This window comes from Erigeron canadensis, chromosome 9, assembly GCF_010389155.1.
Source record: "Erigeron canadensis isolate Cc75 chromosome 9, C_canadensis_v1, whole genome shotgun sequence".
NCBI classification, from domain to species: domain Eukaryota; kingdom Viridiplantae; phylum Streptophyta; class Magnoliopsida; order Asterales; family Asteraceae; genus Erigeron; species Erigeron canadensis.
This window is the reverse complement of record NC_057769.1, coordinates 30891876-30918658: the sequence shown is the minus strand read 5'-3', so window position 1 is coordinate 30918658 and position 26783 is coordinate 30891876. Positions and strand designations below refer to the sequence as shown.

The 26783-nt window shown below is 31.2% G+C and overlaps 1 protein-coding gene and 1 long non-coding RNA gene across 2 annotated transcripts; one reads left to right on the top strand and one right to left on the bottom strand.

Moving 5' to 3' along the window:
- The first annotated feature begins 9156 nt into the window (after positions 1-9156).
- Positions 9157-11804, top strand: LOC122582135. The gene is made up of 3 exons (XR_006321105.1): positions 9157-9552; positions 10129-10220; positions 11343-11804. It is a non-coding gene; the product is annotated as an uncharacterized LOC122582135 (long non-coding RNA).
- A 6693-nt stretch (positions 11805-18497) lies between these two features.
- On the bottom strand, positions 18498-23507 carry LOC122582134 (P-loop NTPase domain-containing protein LPA1 homolog 2). Its single transcript, XM_043754492.1, has 8 exons — positions 23429-23507; positions 23045-23202; positions 22031-22356; positions 21857-21938; positions 21062-21457; positions 19948-20643; positions 19752-19862; positions 18498-19267 (listed from the first exon to the last, which is right to left on the bottom strand). The coding sequence occupies exons 2-8, from the start codon at positions 23198-23200 to the stop codon at positions 18869-18871; spliced, it is 2166 nt and encodes a 721-aa protein (XP_043610427.1). The 5' UTR covers positions 23201-23202; positions 23429-23507; the 3' UTR covers positions 18498-18868.
- Positions 23508-26783: the final 3276 nt, after the last annotated feature.

Here is a 26783-nt window from a genome sequence, read left to right as displayed (position 1 = left end):
ACCAAGGCAATTAAAAGAATAAATAGTCAAATATTAAAATTTAATATACGAATATACAAAGGACATAATTGGTTCGTAATTTCGTGAGTTATAAAAAGGTAATTATTGTTTAAACATTTTGTAATGTAATCTATGACAATTAAAATGTTTTTTTCTTATCCGTACCAATACCTTCAGCAATAATTTTAGAGTTAATGGGGATTTTATAACAATAAGGATTCTAGGTAATTGTGGGGTTTTTTTTATTAAGGGTAATTTCGGAATTTTGGGGATAAGGTGTGTGGAGGTAGTTTAAATGTAAAGAGTATATTAGGTAATTCAAAGGTAGAGAGTTGAATGGGGGAGGGGATAGTTTGTTTATATAGGTAGTATAGATATGGGATTGTAATATAAGGCTAAGTTTATGTGTGGAACACTCACATATTCTTTTTTTAATCCATAAAATTTATGGGGACCCAAACATTTATTTATTAATCAAAAAATATTAAAAAATTTATATGTAGAGGGTTCAACACGTAAATTTAGGTTTCAGACAACCTTATATTCACTTTTCTCATATATATATATATATATATGTACTATATTATAAAGAAAATAACCTCCTTCTTGAAAGTTACATGGATGAAAAGTCTAAAATTTCTTTTATGGTTAAATTACACTATGAGTCTTTAATCTTTTAAAATATTTTCAGTTATCCTTTATATCATTAATTATTTATACCACTCGATGTCGCATCTACCACCAACAGTCGTCTCCACCACCACACCATTGCTGCCCTAACCGCATTGCGCTGGTAAAGTGCTGGGATATATATAATAAAATATTGTATATGAAAATACAAAAATTTGGGCAGTATGATACCTAAAATCTAGGACCTTTAAAATGGTGTTATAAAAGTAGTTGTTTGTGTTATACCAATCACTCGGTCACTTTGCTATTATAATGGAATGGATAACATTAAAACAAAACAATATACGTTAAAAATTTTATAAAGTTTATATGATTAATACGGTTGATTATTGTAAAATAATTATTGAAGTACTTCCTTTATAGCTCAATGGTTGAGCACCAACTTTTTATGTTGGAGGTCTCGAGTTCGAGACATGAGAAGGACATTTCAATATATTTTATAAAAAAGTCCTCTAGTGAAACAAGTTTAAGTCTTGCAGAAGAGACATGGTTTTATCCTAATTAAATGTCATGTCTTCAGGCGGTTTAGTTGGGGATTTCTCCTCCTACTAGATATTGAATGTGAGAGCGCTCTCTAACGCGGACCCGATTAAGAAAACGTAAGCTAAATCCTCTGTTGCGAGCAAATAATCTACACCATTCAAAAAAATAATTATTGAAGTCAGAGATATAAGATAAAATTATGATAAAATTGATGTATGAAAATTCATATACAGTATAGCTATAAACACTAATGTACAAAGGATTTCATGATACATAACGATTTTCGATAGGAAAAAAAAAAAGTTAACTTGATTTATTTTAATACTTATTTTATTTAAACCCGAACCATTAATATAAGAAATTGTATTTAGAAAAAACATGAGAACTTTTGACTTAGAAAACAAAAAGAATTTGATCATGATATATAGAGTTGTAAGAAGCGGTTAACCGATTTCGGTTATTAATTTTAATAACCGCTTACGGTTAATTTGTACCCGTTAATAACCGGTTTCCAGGTTTTAAAACTGGAACCTATCTAACTGTAACATCCCAGTATTGTAATGTAATAGAAAAATAACCTTTTTTGTAGTTTTGACATTAAATTAATTTCTTAGTATTTTGTTTTGAGTTAAGGGCTAATTTAGTTAGAACTTTAGTGGCTAACGGGTATTTTACCCACAAAATACAATATAGGACGTGGCTAGCAGGGAGAAAAGCCAGCCACTAAGTTGATGATTCATGTTTTCCCACTCAAGCTCTTTTCTCTTCTAACTACTCCATTTTCTCAAAATCCTTCCATGGTTCATGCAATAGAAACTCAAATTGAAGAAGTTTAATCTTAAAACAATAACAATAACCATCTCCAATTGTAAAAGAAATTGAAAGTGAGGGTTTATGAGGAGGTGGTGGTGGTGGCCGAAATTAATAGGAAGAAAAGGGGAAGAATTGTGAATTGATAGCCCTAATCCTTTGTCTTTCATTCTTGAGGTATTGATTTCCACAACCCTAATTCTAATTGTTGTTTAAATTTAGGGTTTTTCATTTAAGAATTTGGGGTTTTTTATTAATTGGGATTTTTAAGTAAACCCTAAGAAATTGTTTGATAAAATGGATAAATGAGGTTGAAAGGGGATGTTGATAATGAAAATCCCTTGTGGTAAAATCCCATATTTTTATGGTGTTTGGCTAGTGATTATAAAATAAAACTCTATTTTTTTAAGGACTTGGATTTTTGTTGGAAGAAGTGTGAAATAGCCAAACATCAAAGTGTTAAAGATGATGAATGCAAGTATGTTGGTAAGGAAATTGAGTCATGGAACTCATAGATGTTAAATGTTCATTCATGTATAGGTATTAAAGATTAACTTGTTGAGCTTGTAGTCTTATAGTGCCAAGTAGCCAAATTGAGGTGAGTGTATATGCATATAATCATATTCTTGTTAATGAGGTCATAGGTGGGTAAATTCCTATGACCCATAGTTGATTGTTTGTAAGAACTAGTAGGTGGGTAAATTCCTACTAGTCATGTTGTATGAAACAGCTAGTAGGTGGGTAAATTCCTATTAGCCAAAATATCCATGGCCATGTTGAAAATGTATGTGAAATGTTTGTTATGAATGATATGGCTAGCTTGCTAGACTTATTATGGTGCTTGATGCACAAAATTGAATGGCATGATTATGATTATGTGTGTATGCATTCACTAAACGTTGCTTATGTTTTAGTTGTTTAACTCTTTTATAGGAGTTGGTAGTAGTAAAGACAAGGAAACTTTAGAGTGAAGTTCAAGTGAAGGTTCTTGTCATCGCTAAGGTTGGCAAGTTGGATAATTTCGAGGGTAGATAGTCCATTTTGACCCAATTGGCTCTTGATACAAGTCTTGTTTGATGGAACAAATCTATTTTTGGGTGTAAAACTTGATTTGATGTCATGTACTTAGTTAGTCGTTGTTTGTTTTATATATTTTGCAAGTGTTTATTTGATTAACGTTTCGGGCCATCGACCCATTTCGTCAAGTCGGGTAATTTGGCTTTCGGGTCGTGATGTATTATGGTCACAACGATGTGTACACACAACTATTAGCAAGGGCATGTCATGTCTTGAGTTAAATAGATGTTTGAGTTGAGTTTGTGAAGTCTTGTGCAGGAAAAATGGATTTTTGGCAAAAAAGTTCTGTGCAGTAGTCCCATTCCGCCGCAGTGGGAGTCGTCCAGAATCACTGCGCCACAGTGGGCTTTTGGCTAGTTAGGTCGTGGGTTTCCACTGCGCCGCAGTGTGTATGTGTTGCCTCACTACGCCGCAGTGGGGTCCTGTATATATATAAAAAAAAAAAACTTTGGATTTCGATTAAAAAGGTTTGGGTTCTTACACTAACTGATTTCAGTTAATAATAACCGCTTAACCTATTCGGGTTTTTTAACCGCCCATTATAATATTGAGAAAATTGTGAACAATGGGATAAAACATTCATTTCCAACAAGCCTGAGCAACGAACCGATATTCCAAAAAAACTCATATTCCAAATAAACATCATTTGCTAAACACAACAAAATTCATCATCCCAAATCTCAAAAACAACCAAAAATTGATGTTGAATCAGATGAAAGAAACATTAATCTATATATTGCATAAATATATTGAAAGCTTACGAATTCATCTGATGGTGCGATCTTTCTAGTTATATATCAGTGTATGTATAGTATATAATATATGATTAACCGGTTATTATTTGGAATAATTAACCGGTTAATAATCGGTTTTGGTTTTGAAAAGAGTAATCAGTTTGTAACTGACGATTTCTAGTAATCTATAATCGGTTTTTATTATCCGGTTACTAACCGGTTTCAGTTACCGGTTACAAATCGGTTCGGTTCAGTTAATCCGTTTTTTCTTATACCTCTAATGATATATAGGAAAAGGAAGATGATTTATAGCACAATTAATTGGACACTTGTAAGGTGAGGACGTCAAGTTAGCCCATTTGGTAGTGATTTTGGTCTTCTCGAGAGTATATCAAGCTTCAAACTTTGAGAATAGTTTTAAATTTTTTGATGTATTAAGATAGAGAATTGATATATCTTTTTAACTTACTATTTTAAAAATTTTTAAGATGATGATATTTAAAAAATTAAAATATAAAATTAGGAAATAAAATTTGCTGTCAAAATAGGATAGGAATATAATTTGTTGTGTACTTAAGCATTAGCTCAGATCTCAGTGATTAAATGTACATCCCTCATTTAAAAGGTCTTATGTTTAAGTTTTAAGGTGGACATAGCAAGTCTTTCTACGAGAGTTTGCCTTAGGTATACCCAGACTCAAGTTTGAAAGGCAAGGTTTACCCCTATTAATCATCATGCTTTCGGACATATTAGTATGGAGCTTTTCCCTCATCAGATATTTGAAATATGCATTTCTAATTCAAGGGAGGTCTCTATCGCAAATTAGGATAAGACAACATATGTTAAGGGAGGTGATCCCTACACAACACAATTTTGCCATACACAATAATACATGCATCAGACAGTTATGTATACTACCTTTTAATGCATATACTGTTGTGTATGGTAAAATTGTGTTGTGTAGGAATCATTACCCATATGTTAAATTTCCTGTTGTCGAATCACAATACAAAGTTTTAAGCGAAATTTACAAAAAAAAAGTACAATTTGTTGTTAAAAGAAAAGTAAAAAATACAAGTAAATAATAAAACGGACACGTCAAACTGTACGGACGATGGAACCCACTTTTTAAAGTGACTTGTGACATGGTGCTGTCCCTTACAAGTTGCGAAGAACAGAGAATCTTCTCCTCTTATTTCTCTTTTATTTTCCGTATTTAATCCAATCAAATTAAGATAACAAACGACTATATCTAAATCTTTTTTTACGATGAGACTTAAATAATCGTTTCCTTACTAAGTAGAGATTGACCATACTTATCAACTCTTAATTTTTGATTCGATTTAAAAAATTAAATTTTTGATTGTGATTCAAAACGTAACTCAACTCGTAAGAGTTTTGATATATTTAAATATTACATAATATAGTATAATTACTAGATTTTAGATCTGTGTCCAACACTGGATACGGGATTTACGATATTAACAATATTAGATCTTCATACATTTAAGTTATAAAAGCTTACAATTTTAAAAAAACACGGTTTTAAGTGTTATATTTTGCAAGTTGTAGTACAATAATCATAGGTTCCTCACTGTCATTATTAGCCTATACATATTGATGAAATTGTTTGTCGTAGTCATTCCATAAGGCACATGCTATATATAATAATTTCTCCATTATAATATATTTTGAAACATATGTACTCATAATGTGATATTATTAGAAAAAATAATTAAGAATTAAAATATAAACATATTTGTGATCCCGAACTTGACATTCAAGTATATGTATTTAATCATGATGCGCGTTCATAACACGCATATGTTTATTTTCAATCACCTTGTTCTATAATAATATGATAACAATTAGGATTGATTTTATATTATTTGATAACAATTAGAACTCTTCTAATATTTGTTAATAAGTCATTAGGTTTTTAAATAATTTTTTGTAAAAAATCTTTCATATGTTAAATTTTTTTTATTTAATTAAATGATTGTAAATTTTAAAAAATTCTCTCAAGTTGATGGCTAAAAATAATTATAATCTAAATATTCAGTTCTAAAAAGTGTAAATTATTGATGAAAAACAAAAAAGTGTAAATTAATGAGACTTTTTCTACAAATTAATATAAATATTAATATAATAATATATTTGGATAATGATTATTAGGATTTTTAATTTATAGTTTATCTAAATGATGACATCATTAAAAGTCAATTTGATGAAGTCGAACGATGTGATTGGTTAATTAGTCATTAGTTCAACTATCTTATAATATATATTAAGATATATATGTGACGTCTTTAAAAATAATGTATAAGTTAATTATCATAATAAATTTGCAAAATTATTACACATTTGATAGTTTTGAGTCATAAATTTACAGTTTATTTTTAAATTCGCACTAAAAAAAATTCAAAAATAAATAGATAATAACACAAAATAACATAGTCATAAAAATAATATATAACCATAGTATCAAACTACAATAATTATAAGTCTGTGACTCGTATTGACTCGATCCAATTCACACAACACTCGTAAGCGTTTGGAGAAATGAGAGTCATCTAACGAGTCAACTCATTTTTGGTGTAAACCAACTCGACTAGCAAAAGTCGATTCGTGATTTGTAAGAGTTAACCTTTATGGAGATCGTTGTTTTCACAAGCATTCCGGCCATTTTGTAATATTGAAGATTGAATCTTGATTTTTGTTTCCAAAAACAAGAAGTTTTCCACTTAAACATTATTTAGATTTAGATAACTTAGATACATTTTCTTTTCAATAAAAGCTCGATGTCCATATACCACGTTATTTTGAGCAGTCGATCGGGTAAGAGACGATCACGTGCATTTTCATTTATTTCCTTGATATCCCCTCTAAAATGGATCAACAGAGGCTAATATAAACTTAACTAGATTAAACTCAGACGTTGTTCGGTCTTGACCAAATATATATAAATAAAAAATATATTTATAGTTAAGGTATCATTCATAGTTTATGATATTATAAAAATTATCAAAGTACGGCTAATGCAAATAATAAGATTATGATTTTTTATGAATATATGATGTATGTTAAATGTGTTAAAGCATGATTACTTAAACGTAACATTAAGATACAACAAATTTATACGTGAGAGCAATAATAATACTAGTAATAGTAATAAGAAGAACCAAATAGTGTTAATATTAAGATTTGAAAAGTTCTTAAAGGTTCTAAAAAAAAAATGTTTTCAAAATAACTTTTCACTATATATATATATATATATATTAACACTATTTGTACACACAAGTTTCTTCTCAATTTTTCAGAATCTAAACGTATGAGTTTGTTTTCGCTATAGACTCTCTTTCCTGATGGGAAAAAAAGTTCTAGTCATACACCGTGTCCGATTCAAACAACACAGTTGGTACCTACCAAACGATATTATACTATCTAGACAAATATCCACACGATGCGTGCGACGACAATGGTGGTAGCGTCGACGTGTGGTGGGGGCGGCAACTAGTGGTGACCACAACTCCAATGAGTAGTGTATGATATTCATGTAAAGGTAATTGATGTAAAGACAATATTTTAGTTATTTTAAGAGTTGAGTATAAATGTTATAAGTTATTTAATTAAGGATATTTTGTGTAATTAAACCATGTATGTAAGGTGGTAAGTGTTAAATTGTGAGAGACATATTAGATACATCAAACTTGTAATTTGAGGGGGAAAAAAAGAGATTAATGTTTATATATATACTAGGTATTTTACCTCGCGCGATGCGTGGCTAGCTAAAAAGATTATTTTATACATTAGTAAATAGTTATTCTATAGGTTTATTATGTAAAAATTGATTATGTTATAGTTCATGGTTAATTCATGTATCACTCTGGTCACCCTTTGTTTTTTCGGACATGTCAATAGCACAGTCACTTAACCTACTATAGTGATTACACATCCCTTCTAAGAACATTTAACCTAAGATATTTTGATATCATCAAAAATACCATTTGTGTAGGCATAAATCGCGTAAAAATGTATTCACCTTATAGATTAACACTACAACAAATCAAACGTAAATCGATAATGTAGCATGTTATCTATTTCATCAAACGTAATAATATGTACAAAGTAAAAAACCAAACATGACAAAAATTTAGTCATATAAAATACACATAAATTTAGTCATATGAAATACACATAAATACAATACGAATAAGTAAAAAAAACCCAATAAGAGAAATAAGAGAAAATCATTATAGTTTTTGCTTTTTATTATATAATAGACTTTGTTTTGTGATTAGAATAACAACCAACTTTAGTTAAAGTTTCGGCAAAAAGAAAAAAAAGAAAAAAAAAAGAGATAAACAACAAAATTGATTGGTCATATATAATCTAATAATATATTTAAATAATTTCTAAAATTTGATATAGTCTTTAAAGTTATATATATTTTAATAAATAATATTATTTTTGTCAAATATGTGTGTCAATTTAGTAGATGCATGGACGTTATTTTATTTTTTTAATATGAGTTTTGATATTACTTTTTTATCTTGTATATATACTTATGATTAATATATTATATTTTATATCATATTTAATAAAATAAAATAGATTATTTTGAGAATAAATAAAGGTTATAAAATAAATATATTGTAAAAAATGTATGAAGATGCCACGTAGGATAAAATCCTATGTGGCAATATTTAAAATTAACTTTAAATTGAAAAAAGGCTTTAGAAGGATAGGATTCTTATTGTTTTAATATATATATATATATATATATATTGTATCAATCAAAAGCTTTGGGTTCAAATCTAATTAAACAAACCATGCATATAGGACTTATTTACTTACCAAAAAGAAGTCCAAAACAAAAATACGGTTTTGTTTGTAATTACAATTATTAGTATTTTTTTAATTATATATCTATATTATCTTATTAAAAAAATAATCTCCATGTTAAAAGTTGCATAATAGAAAATGTATAAAATATTCTTAATAATTATATTATACTATCAGTTTTTTATCTTTTAAAATATCAACTATTTACATTAATTACTTTTACATCGATTATTTACACTATCACTCGACGAACCAGCAATCGTTCCCACTACTACTCTACCATTACTGTTACGAATATCGTCGCATTTCGCGGGTAGTATGCTAGTTATAGCTTAAAATTTTTTGAAAAAGAGTTTAAAGTTAGAACAATATATAGATCTTTTGGTTTTATTTGGTACCATCTCATTTCATGACTTTAGGATTCAACCAATCTTGATGTGCCACGTCACAACTTAGCTCGTGGGCTTAATTATTGAGAGTGAACCCCATCAGACCCACTATCAAAATATGAGTTTTGAGCCTTTTTTTATTTTCATCTAAAACGCTCTCAAATCGATCATACCCTATATTCTCCTTCTTCATAAAGATTATTATAAATAAATCTCAGCCACCATCGTTTCCAAGCAGCTTTTCATATTCATAGAGTCGTTATTTACCGGCGTGGCATCATCAAGATTCACGCACAAAAAGCAAAAGTAAAAAAAAAAAAAAAAAAAAAAAAAATAGACTTTTTGAAGACGAGAATCTTGATGATGCTGCATCGGTAATAAAACGGCTATACAAGAAGTTTGGAATAGATCATATATATCAAAGGTTGATTGGTGGATTCAAGAGTTTGTACTTAAATATATTTTTGCAACTGACTGACTCATCAAAATGTGTCAGTTTTTCAACTCTCCGAAACAGTTATCAGGTGGGTGTTTTGTTTTTGTTTTCTGTGTTTGTTTCTCTTTAATTAGTAAAGATTTAGTTGCTTTTACTGTGGCGTGAGATATATTTTTATACTTTTTGTCAATCATTTTTCAAGAAAACAAACTATATAGAGCCTAATAATTTCTAATCTTGAATATACTATATAGCTAGGTGCATGTCTTGCCTTTCTTTCTTTCTTCACACACTATATTAGTAAGTCAATGACCGTACATGGATAGATCTATGATTTATTGTTAGTTATTCTTATATGAAAATATATAGGTTATATATACACAATCATAAACTGATAAAAAGATAATAATCAATCCCTAAGAATGAGTAAGAGTTTGAGAACAAATCAATCAATATATAAATATAACCAAGTTTTTTCACATTGATTTCCTATATCTGTGTTTTTTAGAGAATCATACAACTTAAAAGGATATAAAGATTTATACATAACTAGGGTTACTTACTTGAATCTATCTATTTCTTGGTTTCTAGCTAAGATTCATTATAAGATACACATTTTATGTGATAAGAAAATATGATATTAATTAACTTGTTCGTTTTGAAGCTCTAATGATCTGTTCTGAACTACTCAAGAAGCTTTAATGGGTGGCCGGATGTACGTTTATGTCTTTTCATGGCCTGCGTTAATTAAGCTTAGTAAGTCTTGAACAATTGAATTTGATCAAGTAATTCTATGTTTTAATTGTATGAAGTAATTTCATGTGAATAAATCAAATTAGTTTAAAAACAAAATGTGATTGATTAGCAGTCAAATTCTTATTATTATTCAAACTATATATCAATATTCTCTCGCTACAAAATTAACGAGATAACTATGTTAGATTTTGCATTGATCTCAATTTGATTGTTTATTATTTGAAAAATCTTACAGTTGAAGGTATTACTGATCATTAGGTACTTGTGATGATGAAATGATAAAGATTATAGACATTTAGTCCCCAAATTTTGGTTGTACTACTTGACATTTACAAGTGTACAGAAGACCGTTTTTTTTCAACTTGATTTTTAGTTGTGTGGACTTCAGACATAGGATTGTAGTTGAAAGTTGTAAGGTTAAAATTATATATATAGTGTGAGAAGTGATATCGGTACCACATTATATGATTAATTTACCACAACTATATATGCGTTAGTTGTTTGTATAATTTGTTGTAATACTGTGTAGTAAGTTCATCATAAATTGTGGTGCGAATATCACTCCCTTTATATATACTCTATATACAACATATATACTCGATCAGTACACACAGAGACTAGCTAGCTATTCATATGTATGTTTATGCTAACTAGTATCTTTTTCTTGAGCATATTGATATATATTACTGTAATTAGCTATTAGCATGTGTATAATTGATATGTAGAAATTAGCAGATAGTTGAACTTGAGCAGTAAAGAAACATTATGTTGTTTCATTTTTCAGGGGTTGGATATTGTATAATAGATACTAAAGTAAAACAAATAGGACATAATATGACCCTTGAATCATGGTTAAATAATTGATGCATGAAGATTCATGTAACAATTGATTCATGGAGATTCCGTGAAAATAAACCTATTGTTTTATTTATTTTTCTTTAATATATATATATTTTTTTTACCTAAAACCATTTTCTAATATCCTTTCTGTAATGTATATGTGTGATTCATTGTAAATTCTACGTGATGACTATATATCATAGACTTTAAAGTTATAATAATTTTCTTAATTTGTGGTAATTAATTTAGTGCTGATATACTTGTCGGCCCAATCCAATGCAGAGATATGAGAGAGAGTCCTGCTTCCAAAAAGACTTATCGCAACGTGTCATGGAGAGAGGTTGTCCATAAAAAGAGTGAGTTCTAAGAAATATCTTTTATGTATATTTATTAAGCACTAAAATATATAGATCCTTTATTAAACGTACGCAAAAATTCAGATGAAGAGAACATGATTAATAATTATGTTGATAGATAGTCATGTCAACATCCATGAGATATAGGATGTTTTTGGAGACCAAAAAATCCATATCTCAAATTAAGGGGTTGATGTAGCTTGATAATTAACCATAGAAATTAAAATTGGCCAGCAAAGAAGTAGTTGGTGCTGGTGACTTTGAATCTAAACAATCAACATGTCACATTATATTGCTTGCTTGCTGCCATTGTTGGGGTTGCTTTTAACATGTTTTTTTTTGTGTGTGTGTGTGGGGTGCATATGTATATGCGGTCCTGTTGATGAGTGCTTCCAGTACTGCTGACATCAACCTGACTCACTGTAAGACATATACTCTCATCATCATCATCATCAAAATTTATCACCTCGATCTCCTTTACAAAACAGTTTCTCATTCATTCATAAAAGTGTTAATTTATATAAGTCTCTCGATGTCTAAATGTTTTGTTTCTTTTTCTAGAGAGACCTTTTCAAAATTAAGCTTATTAATTTTGTGTAAGTACACGTACGGGTCTCCGAGTGATGGAGTATGTAATTATCTATATCTATACTTTTATACTACTATATAAAAATTATAACTCATATGTTGAAAGTTTACATAAATTGGACATGCAAATTGGCCAAAATATCTTTAATGAATTAAATCATCATCAACTCTTAATATTAAATTACACAATTAGTCCATTATATAATTAGAAAATATCTCTACTAACCCTTTTAAATCAAATACTTTTACATACACCAATAGATGTCGCCACCACCGTCATCACCGACTCGCCGCCGCATTGTGCGGGTACCATGCTCGTGTACTATTAATTGTTGGTCCGGTTTAATTAAACACATTCACGAAAAACTTAATCAAAGTAAATAACAAACACAAGAAATAAATTTGCAACATGTAAATTCATAGTATAGAATATACCTAAATAAATTATATGTTGTGTAAATTTTCTTACACAAATTGCTCATTCTTTATAAAAATTATTGTTTCCTTGTGTTAGTCAAAACTGTCTTCTAATGACAGTTAACATGCTATTCTTTTGTATTACTTGCACCGTGTTTAATTACTTACAAGAATGGAAACGATCTTTTAGTACATTTGAAGAACAAACAAGTATCTGTCAAATTAAACGTTTTAATTTATTCTCACGTGATAATGCTCATTGATCGTAAAATCCATTCTTGAATATCATCATTCAATCCTGTTCATTGATCATTATGAATGTTCACGTACTGAATACCTACTTATTATTCACTTACAACATATATACATTCCACTAATTAAGTTTTATTATTTTCAAAATATGTAAATAAATTGTAATTTATTTTCAGCTATATATATGTAACAATTAATTATCATCAAAAAATTTCTCAAACTGTCAACAAATAAGATTTCATCTTTATGCTGGTAAACTTAATAAATACCCAATATCAAGAAATAAACTTGGTAGACATGTTCACATGGCACCCTCCAACCAAAGACTTTAATTCCTTGTGTTTAGTTATATTAAACTACTTAAGTTCCGGATTAAGCGGAATATTAAAAGCCCTAATTAGTGTGCCCATATGCAAATGGGCAAATGCCAATCTAGGATTGAACAAAAGATTCTTATAGCAAATCCACGTAGCTGAGTTATTTCAAGGGAAGACAAATATTTAGTGTTGACACATATTTTTATATAATGTGATGGCTTCGAACACACCCGATTGGCAACAAATGGTGAGAGTCGGAATTCACGTCGTTGCACTACAACTAGTTCTATTTGTAATGTTAAAATCATTAATTAACAACTATAAGTGGTTGAAAAATAAGCCGTTGAGATTAAAAGTTGACGGATATTAGAAAGATATGAGTAGCGGATCTAACGCCCGCAACTTTGGTGCCTTTCACGTCTGGTTCGAATCCTAACAACGCTCTAATTGGTTTGCTCTCTCAAGTGTAAATAGGTGTAAGTTGCTAATCAAGACCCCTTCACCACATTTGCATGTGACAGAATTCGAACTGTTGACCCCTGCGAAGAAACCATAAAGTAAAAAACTTTTTGACCACCCCAATGGCAGAAAGATAAGTTGTTGAAATAGATTAAAGTATGACTTATGACCGAAAGAATATATTTATATATGTACTATTATATAAAACATCAACTTTTATATAATGAGAATATACATTTTTGAATACAGAAGGTATCATGTGGGTTAGGGGTGAGTATGGGTCGGTTTTTGGCTAAAACTGACCTTCGAACTGATCAATTCGGTTTTTAAAAAATCAAAACCGTTGGATTCGGTTTTTGTTCGGTTCGGTTTTTTCGGTTTTTAGGTTCGGTTTGGATCGGTTTCGGTTTTTGTTCGGTTTTTTTTTATTTAAAAATTTACTTTTTCATTTATGATGTTCTATATTTAGTTTTCAATTGTTAACAAAAAAAACTATGATATAAAAACTAAAATATAGATATGCTTTTTAGTAAATAATTATACTTTTTAGGTGTTTTCATCTAAAACATATAATTTATATAGATTTGTACACTAAAAAGACATAAAGTTTAAATATATTAACATATTTAAAAATTATAAGTAATAAATATAAATGTAATATGATATAAATATAAAATAAATTAAAATATAATGGGTTCGGTTCGGTTAGGTTCGGTTTTTGATCGGTTTTTTGACATATGAAACCGAAAACCGAACCGATCCGTTCGGGTTTTGGAAAACAAAAACCAAATTAATGGATTTCGTTCGGTTTTCGGTATTTTCGGTTCGGTTTTGTCGGTTTTTTTCGATTTTTGTTTTTCGGTTTGGTTTTTGCTCACCCCTATGGGTATATATTATACTGTGGTTATATATAAAAGAAGAGGAAGAATCAAGAATAAAGGAATGGTGGAAGTGATGGGAAATGAAAACGTACATGAACTTTTGGCAATTGATCATTGATCAACTGGTACCGTCACAACATGACTACATGGGCCCATAGATAGAGGCTGTAAATCACAGGTTCAATTCTTGTCAAAGACAAGAGGAGAAACTATACTATATTTAGTGACCCATGTGGGAAAATGGTGAGTCACAGGGCATAAGTTTTATGCGGTGTACGCTTTGGGTACCAACACGGTACATGAGACCAAAGGGTTCCTATCCATTTATTTTTTTTCCAAAGATGTAACAGTTAACTTGTTTGTCAACATGAATAGAAAGGGATGAAAAAAATAGATTTAAAAAAAAAAATTTGGAATTTGATCAAGATGAGTAACAAATTAAGAAAGTGGTAAAAAAAAAAAAGTCACCGGCTAAAAGTCTAAAAAGCAAATATTTTAGAGATGTACAATTACTTGAATGAACCAAAAAATATACATGATGGACATTTGAATTTCGATGACTAAGTGTTGTGTTTATAGTTTAGTGAACTAAGACCTTATCCAATAAGCATCTCATTCACATTTCTTTTACACTGCTACATTAGCTATTTTCTCTCATCAAACCTCTCCTACCTCTTTCATACTCGCTACCAATAACACTTTTACCACACTTTTTCTACATATCTTCCTCAACTTTAATTTATTTTATTTTATATTTATTCAAACGATAAATTAAACTTAATTTTATTTAAAACATTACAACTAAAATTACAAAAAATACACCTAAAATATTACAATTAAAGATAAAAAAATTACAACTAACATTAATATAAATAAAACTACCCGTCCTCCTCGTCGCTAGCCGCCTCCGCATAAAACTTGCTTCCGAATTCCTTTTGTAAGTATTTTCGATACTTCATATGTGCCTTCAAGTCTTGTCTCAACAAAGTAGGAATCGGTTTCGCCAAAAACTTCATGGCATCTCTAAGTTTGTCCCGTTGCAATGCATCTTGTTGCATTTGAACATAAGTACTAATACGTTGGGCCGCTTTCGAACCCGATGATCGGCCCGGTGTTGCATCGGACAAACTAGACAACCTATGGCTAACGTTACGACCCTGTGATTGCCTAATGGGGTCGTCCCCAAATAAGGCATCAAATGTGGCCGGGGTGGGGGTTGGGGTCGCCCCTACTAGAACGTCATCGGCGGTCAAATCTATCGCCTAAGGCGGAGCCGACCGACTGCTCGTCGCGACATTCTCATTATAAAAGTTGGCCAAGTTTTTAAGATGGTCATATCACTTTTGGTAATGCCAATATTTTCCCCCTGTTTGTTTCGTGTACAATTAAATTCACGCCGCTTTAATCACCTGTTTCTCATCCGCTCCGCTTTGTCTACCATGCTCGCTAACCTTCTTCAACGTCGCGCCAAAATCCTTAACACCCTTTTTAATATTGTTCCATTTGCCATGTATTTGGCTTTTGGTACGCCTTGGGTATTTTGTTTCGGCGTTGAACATCTCCACCACTTTATCCCAAAAGACGCCATTTGTCTGACAATTACCTACGACCGGGTCCTGCGACCAGTGCACCCAGCATCTTTCCAACAACTCCGTATCCTCATCCTCTCAATTCCTTTTCTGTCTCGGTTTTGTGGCCCGCCTTTTCCCACGACCTACTTCTACAACTTCACCTTCATCTTCATCATCGACGGACGTGACACTATCCGTCTCGGGAACATTTTCATTGATAATCAATGGCGGTTGTGGGGTTCTTGGTTTTTGTTGTTGTTGGTGGTGGTGGTGAAGATCAAACGCCATTTGAGCTTGTATTTGTGCTTGGGCTAATCGCGTTATAATACGGTTGTGAAAATGGGTTAACGAGTGGATGACACATTGGGGGAGGGTTGGAGGAGCTCGATGGTTGGCTTGTTTGGGTTTAATTGGTTGATGACATAGCCGGGATCAGGTTTTTAATAAATGTTGCCAAAGATCGTTAATTTGATTTTGGTTTTCTTTGTTTTGAGACATGATTTTAGTTTATGTTTTTGTGAAAGAGTTTTTAATAGAGTGTGTGTTTTGTTGTGAAGAATGTGTTGTAACAGTGGATTGTAAAGTGTTGTTTATATAAAGATGTAAAGGTTTTAAATTTTTTTTTTAACCAACTAGCTGTTTCCCTTCAAAATTTTGAAAACAATAATTTTTTTCAACGAGATCCCTACCAATAGGGTCAACGTCGACAACCCTATTGGATCCAACCTAATTGATCAAGAAAAAAGTTACGTTGCTCAAAAATCAAAAATAATATACTTCAAAAAATTATTACATTCTAGTAATTTTAACTCTATTTTAGAGCATGAAGTTATATATCGGTATAATAACAATAATGATATGATTGAGAGACATATTACAATCAAAAATGAATATTGAAAGTAAAATATATATTTTTTTTTTAAGATTTCAAGATTTTTCGTTTTAAAACGGCATAATTTTATTTAATGATATAAACAATTAACAAGGTGCTAATAGTCAAGTTAAAGTACAATTGCAAATAACCAAGAAATAAACCAAAACTACTATTGTAGATCTTTTCTGAAATGTTAACTATGAAAATTACAAAAGAAGTGAAATAACTTATGAAAATTACAATAACTCAATATATAAGAAAAAACTCTTAACTCATGAAGGTCACACTACCAGCTTTCACTTGATATTTTTGATGTAACAATTAACATGTTAGCAAGGGCGTTGTTTCTAACTCTTGTTAGCTCAAATTAGAAATCTGTAAGCATAAAATTAGAAAGGATAATATGCCAACTATACAAACTTGAGCAAAAGTACCTAGAGATAGAGAGTGAATCGTCAATTGATGTGGTCCATATTTGTACCTTGTGGTCCTTCTATTCTGTTGCTTTCTTCCTCGCTTTTTATAAATATAAAAAATAAAAATAAAAACATATTGCTTTCTTTCCTGTTCTTCTTTCCCATCTTGTTATTTTTCATTATCATTATTATATCTCTTTTTCATGATCATTTTTTTAGACATTGTATTTAGTAATTTCTCACATACCTCGACGGTGTATGAGAGAAGTTAAGATATAAGCAGTCTTACCATTACCATGACGGTGTAGAAACTAGAGAGGTTGTTTTCAGATTTTATCAAAGATAGAAAATCACCTCCAACCTTACAAGACATATATAAGCGATAAAACCCTTGACCTTGTATCTCCAAAGTCAAAAGTGTTAACTAATTATCCAACGGTGTTAGTTTTTATTTGTCACAAATTTATTATGTCAGTGTAAATATATAGGAACTTAGATTTTGAACCCATAAAAGAAAGAAAACAAATAAAGTGGTGTTAATCTATTATGGAACATGTCATCTTTGTCATTGATTCTTGTGATATGTGTGATAACATATATATCATTGTTTTTGTAGTATGTGTGATAAATTATCAAACATATAGATTTAGGCTCTAGTCTTGTGATAAACACTGTAAAATATGTATGAACTTTTTTATATATATTGTAGAGTTTATTTGATAAAGTTCTCAGCGAGCGAGAAGCAAGCACCTACTCCTATCAAAATGAAAAGCAGCAAGCTGAACTTGAATTGAAGAAGCGAGCCTCTATCAGAGAAAGGAAAGCCGTTGCGCGTTAGCGCATCCGTTAACTCGTAATTATCCAAAAGAGGCTGAAAGTGAAATATGCTCTTATTCAAGTAAAAAGACTTCTCTCGTGTGCAAGGATTGTTTTTGCTTTCGAACTTAAGTCGTTCCTTCATGAGTCAGGGTGACTGAAGACAAATGCGATCTTTTCCAAACGTAACCAAACATGTATGTATGATCCATTAGCATGAATGCATGATCACAAAAATTCAAGCTGATAAATAATACCGAATGGACTTCTGACTCAGCTATACATTTGACCCATTTCGTTTTTCGTTTTAAACCAAACATAAAACTAACTCTGACCAATTCATTCCAGGTAAGACGCAACACACAGATAGAAGCTCCAAATTTGAACCCAACGGTTCCTGCAATACAGTTTCCAGTCATGTTGATAGTTGGCTTTGATAATCTTTGTCAAAAGAAATTAAAGTGGTTAGAAGGATGACGATGATCAAGAGTTGAAAATACATGACACATACAATTTCAAACATGAAATCAATGATCCAAACTGCAGAGTAGCACATTTTCTTTCAAGGTTCGACAAAAAAAAAAGAAGAATAGAAGCTGCCCCTTTAGACAGGTATTAGTGGCTAAGCAATCGGCATAACATAATACAATGATAAAAACACACACCAATGGTGCATTCACTCAATCACTCGTATTGACATGAAGATGGGCAGAAAACAATAAACCATCAACGGACTACTGTCAAGCACAACTCCCATTATGACTAAAAAAGTTTGCCCATGAGCAATCCTTTAGAGAAACCAAAGAGATAACCAACAGACTTTACAATCACGTTACAATGTTACATGAATTATACATAACACTAACCCTCACGGCCACTGGAAATAGGCGAATTCAAGAGCCCATTTGTCACTAAGCTTGAGGGTCTTAAAACAGGTAGGTTAAAACGCTCCTCTCTCCCAGAAGCTGAAATGCTGTAGGATCGTCCTCTGACTCTACGGTTTCCTGAAGATGGCAAACTTTTTTCTTCAGGATTACCCGAGTTAGTGACCAGTGATTCTATGACTGGCTCACTTTTGGTTCTCAAGAAACGATCCAGATTTTGTTTGTACTTGACTGTATCATATTGGGTGCTAGAAAGGTTGGTCTTGATATCTAATTCTACATCAGTTAAGTAACCATTTTCTTGAATATCCTGCATAGCAAGATCATCATACTCCTCGTCCGATTTAGTCGACTCCTCGTCAACCGAGCCTTCCATCTGCATACATAAAAAAAAATGAAATCCTTTGAGTGTCCGGTCAATCTGCATAATTGTATGGAAAAACGAACTAGGGGTGACACTGTGACAATTTCAACACATTTACAAAAAACTGGCTTGATTAACGTTAAGTTTTATCAATAACTGGCTTGAAATATTGAATCCTCGAGTTTCCTGATCTTCTTTCGGCCAAACAGTCCGGCTGCTCGGCCTAACCAGCCACTAAAACCTTCATAATCAGCCCAAACATCAAAGAATGTAATAATACTTGGGCTAAAGTTTACCTGCCCAGTTTCAGAGGGCAGTGATTCAAAAGAGTAAGACTTAACGCCACTGTCAATGATAGCTAGGGGAGAAAATGTGCGACTCTAAGAAACATGTCCTGTTTTTTATATAACAAAGATGATTTTTGGGCCATTATCTTACCCACCCCCCACATTTTTCCACCTCAAAGAAACATTATTGAGAGAAAGTTGAATAGTACCTCTTCATGCATATGCGCTTTGGCATCATCACTAAGATCCTCATCGCTATCTGCTTCACGGGTATCATCTACCTCTTCATCACTACCATACACAGATTGATCTTCTTTCAACTGAACAATAAAAACCATGATATTAGAATACAAATTATTACTTTATAATCATATGAAGATCAGCAATTTGATACAAATGATCTACCTCTTTAGCATGTCCTTCAGAGACCTTGGGTGAACTACAACATGAAGAATAATATCTACTACCATTGTCAGTAAGCTCGCCTTTTGAGTCATCAACACTACTAGCGTGACTAGTACACCCAAGATCTGTTGGCCAAGCACTAATTCCAAAGTTTCCAAACTGTAAATTAACCGATTCAGACTTTCCGATCCGCAAGGGCCCGTACATTTGTATTCCTAGCCCATCCTCAGCAGACCATGCCTTTGCAACCGAGCCATCATTATTTAAGAGAGCCATCAAATGCCTTGAAGAACCTTGCCTTTGAATCAGTTGAAACATTCCTTTTGAGCTAAGTGAATTAGCTGCACATTGATTTCTATACTCCTCGGCAACTACGAAAACAGTGTTAGTGGAAGAATCATAAAGATGCTCCCCAGTCGCACGTCTTCTTAAGCAGCTGAAAACCGTGGCATGAATTGCAGCAACACTTTTATCAACATTCGTGTTATTTATTTTTGGAACTAGATGTTTGTCAGCTCGATTGCATAGGTATTCTTGGATTGTTCTGATATTTCTAATATACTTAACATACTTATTCTTGGCAGGATCTAAAGTCATATACTTTGCACGAACAGCAAATCTTTCCATGTGTTTGTCCTCATTTGTGATGTATATCATAAATGGTATGATTGATGGATGTTTCTTCATTAACCCCATCTGTATATTGAATAAAAGACTGCATCAGGCCCGAGATCACAATTTTGACCTATTTGCTTATGAAAGAGTCCCTTTCGATTGAGCATATCTTAAACGCGTCAAAAGACGCCAAAAATTTATTTTTAATGCACCTTACAACCCTTATATACCCTTCAAGGATGTGGATTATTGGTTTATTAATACGATAACTATAATTTTGTAAACATAGCTAACAGTTTATAAAAAAAAAATATTGAAAAATAAGCATATAGCTCAAACGACCTGACCTAGTGACCCAAGAACATTTCAACACATACTAGAAATGACCATTTCAACGAAAAGCCAACTTTGACCAATCAAACAACCCGCCCATCTTACCACCTAACTTAAGTATACATATTCAAGATGAAAACATGTGAAAAGAATCTCAATTGCATACCACAAAATTAAGGCTTAAATGAACACCCTCAACAATGACTGATTCTTTCCGCTCTTCCCATGCAGTGATAAGTCGATCAAGACTATCAATGACCATCTCACTCTGTGCCTTGAAACCCTCGATGGCCATCTGTTTAGGGCTAATCAAGTCAACTGTAGTCGAACTAGAACCTTCCTTTGATAGTTGTTCAGCTGTAGAAGCCTCAGATACACCATTGACCTCTTTTTTAGCTCTTTTCTTAGCCTTGGCTTCTGAAACAGCAACCTGATCTAAATGTTCCCCTGCATGATAAGTAGAAGACCAGAGGAGAGGATTTTGTTTTTCATCAACAAAACTCCTCATCATATGTCGTATGGAATCAGTAGATACTACAGTTGTGATCCCTAACCTGCTAGCCTACACATAGAAAGAGATAAATTCATGATCAGCTGCATCTATTTACTTTTAGCTCAACATTTCAACTGTAACCGTGCAATATAGTTCCAAGTCATAGTGTATACCATTTATGTACTATACGATTACATTTATACAGCTCATAAGATTGATTATCAGTATACCCACTAAGCCTGACTTATAAAATACACGACATCATCAATGGTATATAGAAAAAGAAAAAAGCAGATATTGAACGGCAAAAATGAGCTTAGTGAATCTTGCAACTATAGGATCAAGAGCATGTTTAAATGCAGAAAGACAAAAACAAAGGTATTAAAAAGAGATAAATGCTACAGAATCTTATCCATGTAACTTGTCATTACAAGAAAGAGTGATAGTTACAAAGGAAAATGGATATACCAGCAAAGCGGATAATGTAGATTTCCCGCATCCGCTAGTACCACAGAGTAACACGGTAACCGATTCCTTTCTTTCCCGAATTCTGAAAACACGAACAGAAATAACTTTCATCACATTCGACTTTACAAATGATTAATAACATCAAAATAAACAATCATAAGCTACAAAATGTACCTGCAGGCTAAAACAAAATCAGCCCTCTGATTAGGACCAACATACTTGTACTCAGACAAGGCATCACATACAACATCTATAAACCGCTTCCTTTTTATGACAACCGTTGTTCGTTTTTTGTATGATTCAAAAGGTTTACCATCTTTCTCCGAAACCCCTTGATTATTTCCACTCATCTTATTATCAGACTGATTATCAACATCACAAGTAGTCTCTTTCAAAGGATGAACTTTCAAGAAATCCTTTCCCCATTGAATCACACCTATATCAGCCAAACTATCCTCTACACATTTCTTTCTCATGATTTCAAACACCCTTTGACTTATCTGTTCGGGAAAATGATCAAACCTTTATAACAACCCTCGTCATAAATTCAGACAAATTGCACCAAAACGTAAACTGTCATCATATGCAATAAACTCTTTATTTAACAAACTTGTATTTTGATACTAGTATATCTAAATGACTATCTATATCAGTTTTCTTAATTTAACGTGTCAGGTCACCATCTTTTCTTAGGTGTTTGGGATTGCATTTAGAGTTGAGTATCTGATTACTGTGTTTGCATAAGGCAAAAATGTATTTGGCAAAATAAGTGATTATCTGCGTTTTATTAGAGAGAAAACGCAGTTTTGGAAAAAGAAGGTAGGGACATGCTTTTTCTAAACGCAGTTTTTAAACGCAGAATTTATTTTATAAACGCAAACACAAACACCGCCTTAGACATACTGGTAACAGAACAAAAGTCTGTTACATCAAAATGTAGAAAAAAAAACTAATCAAGAAGAGTTTATTACGCACAATGACAATTCAATTATACGGTGACAGTTTCGTTAAGTTTTGGACTTTTGGTGCCATAACTAGTAAACAAACAAATACAAAGAAAAAAAACATCACTTTCATAGAAACAGTAAAAGCTTTGAACTTTAAACACAGATCTAACTAACTTATTTCTCACATACACAAAAATACAATACATATATATATATATCTCAAAGAGAAGAAAAGGTGGACCTTGAAGGCATGGCGAGCTTTACAACCCATAAGCTGTAAAGTGGATTGAAGAACAGGACGAGTGTATCTAAAACATGATTCTTCTTCTTCTTCATTTGATATATTTTCATCTTCTTTAACCAATATGTACAGCAATTTTCCTACCTCTGTAGTCATTTCTATATAATACAACAAAATATAACAACAAACATTTCATTTATAAATAATAACGATCTCTTTATATGTATTTGTACAAAATGGAATAAAATTTGTTAAAAGTTAGGCAAAGAAAAAACAATGGGCGAATGAAAGAAGAGATTCGTTATACATACGTGAATATGTGTATTTTAATAATAATATATATAAAGATAGATATAGATATAAAATGAGATGAGAAATACATACATGTATATATATATATAGGGTTAGGGTTCAGCAGAATGAAGGGTGGATCGCCATTTGATGGTGGTGGCACATTGATCACCGATTTTCAGAAGTCCACGAGTGATATATATATATATATATATATATATATATATATATATATATATATATATATATTGCTGACTTTCTTTTTTTTTTTCCTTTCTTTCTTTGTCGGAGATCTATATCTATATGTTTGACGGGTTTCCTGACTTTGAATTAGAATTACAAAATGAGAGTTGTCATTTATATAAGGGCTTTTTTTCCGCCCTTTTAAATTTTTGGGTTTGGTTTTTTTGTCGACATGGACTAAAATATGGATGTGTTGTAAAGAATTTTTTTTTTTTTTTTCTAATAATTAATCTACTCAACTCTTACATTGCTTCAATAAACATAAAAATAAAAAATAAATAAAATTGTATCAAAGTTGAATAGACTAATCAAATCAAGCCACAAGCCACAATTACTTGAAGTCTTGAACCTTGCTACCACAAGTAATGGAAATTCTGAATTTGTCAAAAGCTCTTAAAAAACATTGAAAATAACCAAAATTCCTTATAAACTTTTAGGAAGTCTCAATCAAGTAGTCCTCTGCCTCTCTCAAGACCTCAGGTTTAATCAAGCGGTTTAACACATTTGTTTCTTAAAACAAAAGTTAGAGCTGGATCTTTACTTCAGACCTATCTTAAATAGATTTTGTAAGCAACCTCTTTAAATTAAATACCGGTAAAAGAAGTTTAAATCTTAGCCTTCCATACATCTTCAAAAAGGTATCAAAACGAGTTTTTTTCCAAATTGGTGTAGTGGGAAAATTAATTACAAAACTAGTATGGTTTCGAAATTATTTACCAATATGGGTTAAAACTTACTTTTATTTAATATATTATATCTATTAGACTTAAAAGTAAAATAAAGATCTTCTTCAACCATCTAACTATATATATTCCCCCTCTGCCAGGTTAGTTTATTTTTCTTTTTAATGTTTGGTGAGTACCGCTCTGTGCAACTTGGTCATTTGAGTTTAAGCATATTAGCCACAATACCAAATATAACATTACACCCCAATTCGGAACTAAAATGAGATAAAATGGGTCTCCCTCAATCAACAGGCTTACAAAACAGAATGGACATCAAAAAAGGAAAAAAGTCTAACCATTATGGCATTTGTGAGAACACGCTCACAATCGAGCAACATGTAAATCTAAACTTATAGTGGTTCGAATTTCGAAAGAAACTGGTGATAAGATATTATGCAGGTGCTGTTGAACAAAGGATTGGTATTGCTGCTAATTTGATTATTAAATATAAACTTTTGTTTGTTTTTGCAATTGGATATTTATTGATATGCATGGCTTATTTGGATTTTGGAATATTAAACTTTTTGTTTGTTTTTGGTGAATTCAAGTACGGATTTTGTTTAAATATGGCTGTTGTTGGAGAATGTTTATGTTTTGTTGGATAGTTGTATCACTTTAGTGAGTTTTTTTCTTTTTTATCAGTATTTAGGATACTTTTTTTATTTTATAATTTAAGCATAATACATTAATTTAGGTTTTAACCCGACAAATATTTTTGAAACCATACTAGTTTGGTAAATAATTTTTCTCACTATACCAATTTGGAAAAAAAGTCATAACTTGTAAAAAATGATAGTAATGTTAATGAGTATTATTTTATACTCTCTTTGTCCCAATTTAATTGTTTTATTTTGGCTTTTTAACTTTTTCTTTGCAACTTTGACCGTAAATTATTCTGTATGTGTTATACAATAATTGATTTAAATATATGGATAGATTGAACATTAAATATATTTTTCATTGATACAATTTTTATTATGTTTTATATTATACAAACAAAAATACTTACTGTTAAAGTTTTAAAAAAAAATACTTAACAAATTAAATATAAATATTTAAATTGAGACGGAAATGATGGATTTAACGGTTCATATTGGTTGGATGATACCCAACTAAAACTACCACGGTCCCTCCAGTAAAAGCACATAAATGTTCTTCGCTTCATTTTTCTTTTGGCAACCGTTGGAATCTTATCATGGGGCCATAAATAGTTTCTCTTTTCAATGACAATAAAATGATACTCTATTGATTACGACTTCGAAATTGGTCCAGGCTCTGATTGGTTACATGATGTTTTTGTAAAATTTCATTTATGTTGCATAGATAATTAAATTTGTTTCATGTTTGAGTGCCGCATATTTGAAGATGGTCATTGATATTTAACTTTCATTTATATTGGGTTTGAATGAGTTTTTTTTTTTTTTTTTTTTTAATATACATACAATTTCTTACTAAGGGGTTTATATTTGAGATCTCATTTGGAAAGGCATCTCTAACACGATCCGGATAACATATATTAAATTTCTCATTATTTATGTGTAATTCAAACTTTTTAAAAGGAAAAAAAATTCCAAGTACCAGAGGGGCGGAAGGGGTTGATAATTGATAAATTACTTCTTATTGTAAATAATTATATTACTACAGAATTTGGTAATCACCCCGTAGAATTTTTATAGCACTTATAGAAGTAAGTTATGTGTAATTCCAATATATGACTATATAACTTGAGGGTATTCGTGCAATGCTCATGAAAGTGGCGATATCGATTTGATGGTGGTGGTGGCAGTGTGAAGTAGGGGACAATTGGTCGTGATGAGAACGAGTGTGATAAATTAATGATTTCAATATTAAAATCATACTTGATACATTTTAGTTTTCTTTTTTATTAATTAGAAATAAATGTTTTATAATACAAAGACCATATCTAACAATTCCTTTTTCATCGTATGTTTAATCTATATTTGAGATTGTAATACTAATCTAAATTTAATGATTAAAGGAAGTAGCTTGACTTGAAATCAAACTTTTTTTTTTCAGACATGAACAGTTGATTTTTGATTTTTGGATATCAGGTTTTTTCTACCAACTAATATTGTACGTCAATATTACTTACATAAATTTGTTATAAAAAACAATTATATGAGATACTCTATTCTTTTTTATATAGCATTTTATCCTTCTCTTTCTAGTGAATTTTAAATATTTAAATACTCATCTTCTATAGTGCATTGTATTTGTATCCCTCATATCTTAAAAAACCTACGATACTCTTCTACAAACAAACTATTATTCTTAAACCACAAAACGTATTCACATCTCGCCGTCGTCTCAATCACCACCACTACCACCATGGATCGCCACCATTGTGTCGTCACCATCTCTGTTATCATCACGTCGTATGACAACTTACTAGTTTAAAACAGCTCATTTGGATTTAACAAAATATTATCTGCCACGTTAGCCCAATATATATTTATTAA

Coding starts and splice junctions, on each gene's coding strand:
- LOC122582134 (XM_043754492.1), bottom strand. CDS start 23,200: ATGACTACAGAGGTAGGAAAATTGCTGTACATATTGGTTAAAGAAGAT. Junction 22,357..23,044: donor AAGCTCGCCATGCCTTCAAG/GTCCACCTTTTC, acceptor TTTCCCGAACAG/ATAAGTCAAAGGGTGTTTGA. Junction 21,939..22,030: donor GATTTTGTTTTAGCCTGCAG/GTACATTTTGTA, acceptor TCGTGTTTTCAG/AATTCGGGAAAGAAAGGAAT.